The sequence below is a fragment of the Solanum tuberosum genome, unplaced genomic scaffold (assembly GCF_000226075.1).
Source record: "Solanum tuberosum cultivar DM 1-3 516 R44 unplaced genomic scaffold, SolTub_3.0 scf00043, whole genome shotgun sequence".
NCBI lineage: Eukaryota > Viridiplantae > Streptophyta > Magnoliopsida > Solanales > Solanaceae > Solanum > Solanum tuberosum.
In genome coordinates this window covers 1,781,932-1,789,120 of record NW_006238969.1, presented here as the reverse complement: position 1 = coordinate 1,789,120, position 7,189 = coordinate 1,781,932, and the positions used below count along the sequence as shown (strand labels likewise).

The window sequence follows — 7,189 nt, the reverse complement described above, 5'->3', positions numbered from 1 at the left end:
GTGGGGGGAATTTGAGGATTTTAGAGATTCAAAGGCACATAGCAGCAGTCTTCAATGCAAATGGATATGGATGGAGGTTCAATTGTGAATGTAGTTTTCTTTAGAGGGAGGTGAGTTGCACTAAATATGATCTACTAAACCCTTGGATCACTGCTACCCCCCACCCACCCACGTTGGCATCGCATCTGGAAACACATTAGGGCATGGTCAGATTTCTTCATGTTGAACTCCTCGGTAAAAGTGGGGAACAACAGAAAGGCTAGATTTTGGCATGATAGACGGTACAACAACTCTCCATTAAAGATATCTACCCAGGCCTTATCAGCATTACCTCCCGTAAAGATGCTCTCATTTCTGATTTCTGATTTCAAGCAAGATCACAGCAGGCTTATCACCTTCAGAAGGAACTTAGATGATTGGAAATTAGAAAGGTACCCGAGTCTATTGAACCTTCTTAGTGGCTCCCCTTCTGCATCTTCTGCCCTAGAGAGCCTTATTTGGGACAACCAAAAGCCAGAAAAATGGTGGTCGAGTACGATGATTCCGTTGTTCAAGAACAAGGGTGACATTCAGAATTGCAACAACTACAGGGTATCAAGTTACTAAGCCACTATGAAAGTTTGGAGAGAGTGGTGGAGTTGAGGATGAGGAGGGATATGTCTGTCTTCCGAGAACCAATTCGGATTCATGCCAGGGCGATAAGGAGATTGTTGGAGTTGTATAGGGACAAGAAGAGAGACTTGCACCTGGTGTTCATTGATCTAGAAACGGCATATGATAGTCCCTAGGGAGGTCCTTTGTTGATGTTTGAAATCTAGAGGTGTACTAGTGGCATATATTAGGGCAATTAAGGGCATGTATGATGGAGTCAAAATTCATATTAGAACAATGGGAGGTGACTGAGAACACAATCCTATCGTGACGAGGTTGCACAAAAGGTGTTGCCTTAAGCCATAATGATGGACTTGCTGACATGATATATTCAAAGAGAGGTGTCGTGGTAAGTAGTTCTCAGATGACATAGTATTGATTGATGAGATGCATGGTGTAGTTAACGATAAGCTGAAAGTTTGGAGACAGACCCTAGAGTCCAATGATTTTAGGATAAGCAGGACTAAAAAAAGTTCGTAAAATGCAAGTTCAGTGACTCATAAGGCGAAGAGACAAGTGAGGATCGATACACAAATATACCTAAGAGAGAAAGTTTCAAATGCCTTGGGTCCATAATCCAAGGAGATGGGGTTATTGATGATGATGTCTCATACTGTATCGGTGCAGGGTGGATAAAATGGAGGCACACCTCCGGGGTACTTTGTGATAAGAATGTGTCGTCGAGGTAGCCAAAAAAGAATTGGGGAAAGTTATTAGACAGCCATAGTGCCCTGAACAATATTTTAGAACCAAATGATATCTCATTAAATTAACCTTAAAAATAATTCAACTCTCATAGCATTAATGTGTTAAAATCAAATATTTGGATTAAACTATATCACAACATGAAATTCTCCATCTAAAAGTTTTGGGGGAAACACACTAGACTGTTAATATCCTTCCATAATAGCAATTAGAGGATAGATATAGTCAACTTGATCCTTGTTCCAAAAAAGAATTAGTTAGTTTATAAACAAGTTGATTTGTGGGTTCGAGTCCCACCGTGAACGTTGAGCTCATAAATATTTTTTAGCCCCCAAGGCCTAGCTCAAGTGGCAAAAGGTGGAGGATTTGTGGCTTAGGTCGCAGGTTCAAGCCCCACACCATGCAAAGCGAAGCCCGGTATTTAAGTGGAGAAGGGTAGAGGGGCGGGCCCATTATCCACCAAGTTTAGAAGGCTGTGATTGGTCCAAAGGGCGGGTCACAGACGGATTTCTCGGTTATCAAAAAAAAAAAAAAACATGTTGATATACTCAGTGTTATCAAAGGTGCACTTTAAGCATGCTTAAGCCCTGAAGCGAGGCTCAAAACGTGTTGAGTGCTACGCCTCGCTTTATGTGCGCTTTAGTGTCATCATCAAGGTTCTAAGGCAAACATTTCCTTGCCAATGAGCCTCTCATGAAGAATGAAGCTAAATAATTGGTATTTCACTTTATCATAACTTTTTTCAATTTCTTAGGTCATATATTTGTCATTCATGTTTATAATTATTAGTCTTGGACTAAACATATATATTTTATTCTTTTCTCCCTTTGCGCCTTTTTTTTGTTAAAGCCCACGCTTTATTTGCGCTTAAAGCCCCCAAAGATCTAAGAGCTTTTTTGCGCTTTTTGCCTTTGACTGGATATACTGCCTTAATAGTCTAATTGGTTCACTTCTTATGAGTATTATCTAATTTTGATGTATGATTCTTTTCTTCAAATTTGCAATGTTATATCACAAACTAATTAAGGTTGAACTAACTTTCCACTTCTTTCGTACTCATAAATTACACCATGGAATAGGCCAAGAAAATTATGCACAACTCTATACTAATTAAACTTTTTTTGGATAAGTAACTATTCTCCACTAAATTAATACTCCAATGGAGAAATTATAGAGTTAAGGCTTAATCCATTATAGTCCTTAAAAGCTATTAAGGGAAGGAAAACCTAATCTAAGGAGGCCAAATGCCAAAACATCTTAATATTGACATTTTAAAATTACAAAAGTAGTACATGTACGTGGCTTACAATACATAAACATGTAACTATATAAAAACAGTTTCAAATTTTCTCATCATTTAAGAAGAAAAAAAACTTGAAATAGATCTTGTTACAGGCAATTTTTGTTCAAGGTACTCGCTCAATTCCAAATTGAACACCTTTGTTGGACTTTGTAAGATAATTAAGAGCAAAGTTACAAACTTAAACGATTTAATATCCTTCGGAGCACACAAAGTGTCATATGCTAAATTTTCTGTTTTCGGACAATATATTAAGAAAAAAAACTTTGATAAAATTAGTACAAGTATGTCTTTATTATTGTTGCCTGAGTTACACAATATGTGCTAATACTTACCGTAAAAGTGAATATTGTTTTGATGCAAACGAAAAAGGAATGGATAATGTAATTAGGATGTATAAGTTTCCAAATTATGGTGTGAATCAAGAGTCTTTCTGAATGTTATCTGGTATAATGAGTTAAAGGGTTTTACAAGGAAACTTTGGGCACATTACACTCTAATATTTGTTATCTTCCCTTTCCTTTTTTTTGGGGATAAGTGAAACAAAACCATATTGGGAAGTGTACAACACCCAAAAAAGGAATCTAATGCCCAAAGAAGAAAACCCTCCAAAGTATGAAGTCCTACGCCCTCGAGATATTTTCTTGAAAGTCATATTAATTAAAATTTACATTGTTCTTCCTCGTGGATTTTGCTTTATGCTTGACACCTTTTGCATCAAGCTCCCACTTTACTGTGTGTTTCTCCTACCAACTAGATTTGCACTCACAATTGATTCAAACAGTTACACCCTGCTACTCATGATCTCCAACTTCCTTCTTATTTATTTTCTATAGAATGGATTACTCTCTCCAAGGTGACATTTGCAACACCAATTTCTTCTATTCCACATGCACCCTAGATTTACGCAACTTTCCCATGTATACACTAATGCTGCAGAGAACTTTTAGTTATTTGTATTTCTTGCATCTACTGGATGCTTTGTTTTTAATACAACTCTTCATCAAAAAAGAAGAAGTTATTTGTATTCTCTTTTTGTTATAATTAATATTGTGAATATGAGCTAGATAAACAACAATCATGATTGTGCCATCTGCCAAGTCCAAAGATGACCCTCGAGAATATGCACTGACAGTGGAGACGTAGATTGAATGCTAAAACTGACAAAAAAAGAATATTTTATTTCATATTCATGGATGGTTATTCAAAAACGCTTTAATCAACAACGAGATTTGTAATTAATTTTACATAATACTATTAACCTGTATAATACTACCAATCAAATATCTAATAAATTGAATGACGAAACTCACGACGGAGTTAACGCTAAATTGGAGGATTGGAGACTGATCGTAGAGTCTAAGGGGTCATTTCATAGAGTATATTAGAAAAAATAATACATGCATTAGCTTTGTGTGTTATTAGTACCTTGCTTGGTACACTTTTTTAGCCTACATGAAACTTGCACTAGTTACATTCTCTATTGTGTATTGAGTCACTAATACCATTGACTTTCATGTATTAGTAATACAAAGGGTTTCAACACATGCATTAGATTGATTAATGGCATAATTACCCCTCAAATTCCTCTCAAAACATTTCACATTTCCCAAAGCTAGAGAGTGGAGGGTATTTTTGTAAACAAACATCTTTTTGTAGAAGTTATGCAAGGCTTGCTATTTCTAATACATCAAACCAAACAGTGTATAAGAAATAATGTCATCATAACTAATACCAGCATTACTACTGCAAGCACTACTAATACACCATATTTAGCACAATTCTTGTACACTCTACCAAACAACCCCTAAGGGTTTTAGGTTGAGAATGACCAAGACAAAATACTTGGAGTGCAAGTTCAGTGATGTGCGTGAGGTTGACGTGGAAGTGAGGCTTGATACATAGGTCAGTCAAAAGAGAGATAGTTTCAAGTATTTAGGGTCTATTATCCAAGGAAATGGAGAGATTGACGAGGACGTCAATCACTGCATTAGTACAGGGTGGATGAAATAAAGGCTCGCATTTGGAATTTTGTGTGATAAGAAGGTGTCACTAAAACTTGAAGGCAAGTTCAGCACTTGCTTTGTTGTATGAAGCGGACTATTGGCCGATATAGAACTCACACGTTTAGAAAATGAAAGTGGCGGTGATGAGGATGTTATGATGGTATGTATGGGCTTACTAGAAAAGATAGGATTAAAAATGACGATATCTGATACAAGGTGGGAGTGACTTCGGTGGAAAACAAGATGCGAGAAGCAAGATTGAGATGGTCCTGGCATGTGATGAGGAGATACACGAATACCCAGTGCAAAGGTGTGAGAGGTTAGCTATGGATGGATTCAAGAAAGGTAGAGGTAGAGATTAAAGGTGATTAGACAAGACATGGCACAGTTGCAACTCATTGAACATGTGACCTTAGATAGGAAGATGTGGAAGACACGGATTAGGGTAGGAGTGTCTTGATTTGTTGTCCATTCTAGTAATCATAGTATTACTCTTGTTTCTTGTTTTTTGGTTTATATTATTATATGTTGTTTTGTGTAGTTCGATTGTAGTATAATTTTTTTGTAGTATTGTTTTGCTACTATTTGTTGTTTTATTACCGTTTGTTGCTTCCTTTATTTCTATTACTTCTTTTTCTAGACTATTTTTATCTTGAACCGAGGGTCTATCAAAAACCACCACTCTACCTTTGAGGTAGAGGTTAGGTCTCCGTACACTCTACCCTCCCCAGACCCCACTTCGTGAGACTACATTGGGTATGTTGTTGTTGCTTACCTTTTCCTCCTCTCGTTTGCGTTCCTTTTCCTTTGCTTTTTCCTGCAACCATGCAACATATTCCTCAAAGACTGCCCTTGAGATTGTCTCTTCACCAATAGCTCTGAAAGTAGTGAAATTAACGGAAGGTATTATGATCCATATAGTGAAACCAAAAATGGAGTTCTAATAAATAATAATAAAGCAACTAAAATGGGAAAAAAGAAGTCACCTGAACTCTGAACTGTCCTCCACAAGTTCTTTGCTCTCCTCCCAACTAGAGGAATCAGTTATTTCCTAGAAGGTCCCAAATCACAAAGTGAGCAACAAATACAAAGGTGAAGTAGGAAAATAGGACAACTCAATAAATCTTTTCCACAATATTTAACATGCCTTGATGGAACTGAGCTTGTCGGTAAAATCTTTTGCAAGCCTTTGATGCTTTTTAGCTTCTTTCTCTTCCTTTTCCTTTGCTCTCTCAACTAGATCCTCAAAAATAAGCTGCAATCAAGCAACAAAGACATTTGGCAAACAGCATAACAACAGCAAAGTTCTTCACCTCGTAAATATACACACAATACTACATTATCAGAACAACCATACTGAGGACATCAGTAGACAAACGCAACAACAACATGCCTCATTTTTTAAGGAAAAATTAAATTATTCAACTGACAGAAATTCACAGGCAAATGCGCTCCAATAAAATAGTCTGCCTCACATATAGAAGCGCTATTGTTTTAAAAGTTGAAGCAACTGAACAAGTAGCTGTATATTCTGGTCAACAAATGAGACATCATACATGCTGTATGCCAGAGAAAAACTATAGATGGGTTAGCATTCAGTTTCCCACAAGTATGTCTAAGTAGATCTGCAACTTTAAGACACTGAGAGACGTTTGATAAGCATAATCCCCAGATAAAATTACTTGGAAGCTTTATACATGTTCAGGATATCCCAACCAAGCAAACAAGGTATTAATCCCATGAAATGTCCTTGTTTCCCCTTATTTTTCATTTAGTGTGCCAGGTCGCTCCCTCATTTTCCTCTCTTCCTCTTTCATCTATCTCTCCCCTACACCATTTCTGCACGAACAAAGACATCCAACAAGGTAATGAACTTCATCCACTCTTAGTCCCCTAGTTAAAGCCAGTGCAGAGGACTGTGGATTGCAGTCCTCATTCCCTGCTACAAATAATAAAAGACAGTAATAAACCACCAAATACCAATTATAAATAGGCGATGCTAGTGAGGCATCGTTGGACCAGTTAAAATTTTATCCAATGGGACTCCTCAATTAAACATTCCCCCAGCTTACACAGTGAAGTACGGTAATAACTGATACCTTTTAGGAATAGTGAGAAGGGGCTCTCAGTTGAAAACATAGAAGGAAGTGAAGTCGAAGACACTGAAATGTTGCCTCACTACTACTCATGTGGTCCATGGATAGAAACAAATAGGAGACCTTCTCATGGGATATAGATCGACTATGTACATTTGACGAACAGCCTCGTATTTCAAATTTCTTTTTTGGGCACTTATGAGGTTCCAATGTGTGTAGGAAGCATGGTATCGTTCATAGGGTAGAATCAAACTATGTTATAGCTTCTTTACTTCCTGGTATATTGCTTTTATATGGGAGATTTTTCGGTATTAATTTAATTATTCACCTATATAAAAAAGTAAGTTGAATTTTGCAAAATGCTTATAAAATATGGTTCCAGGGAACATTATGAATAGAGTTGTGTGCGCGTGGGGTGGGGGGGGGGGGGG

At 37.2% G+C, this 7,189-nt stretch overlaps 1 protein-coding gene across 3 annotated transcripts in view; it reads right to left on the bottom strand.

Annotated features, from left to right (window-relative positions):
• Positions 1-7,189, bottom strand: part of LOC102588653 (pre-mRNA-processing protein 40A-like) — a 44,963-nt gene that overhangs the window by 8,457 nt on the left and 29,317 nt on the right. For all 3 annotated transcript variants that reach the window (XM_006343372.2, XM_006343371.2, XM_015306954.1), the window contains exons 25-27: positions 5,810-5,917; positions 5,649-5,713; positions 5,438-5,540 (exon numbers count right to left, since the gene is read on the bottom strand). In XM_006343372.2, the coding sequence (XP_006343434.1) occupies positions 5,438-5,540; positions 5,649-5,713; positions 5,810-5,917 (276 nt within the window). The remainder of the gene's footprint in view (positions 1-5,437; positions 5,541-5,648; positions 5,714-5,809; positions 5,918-7,189) is intronic.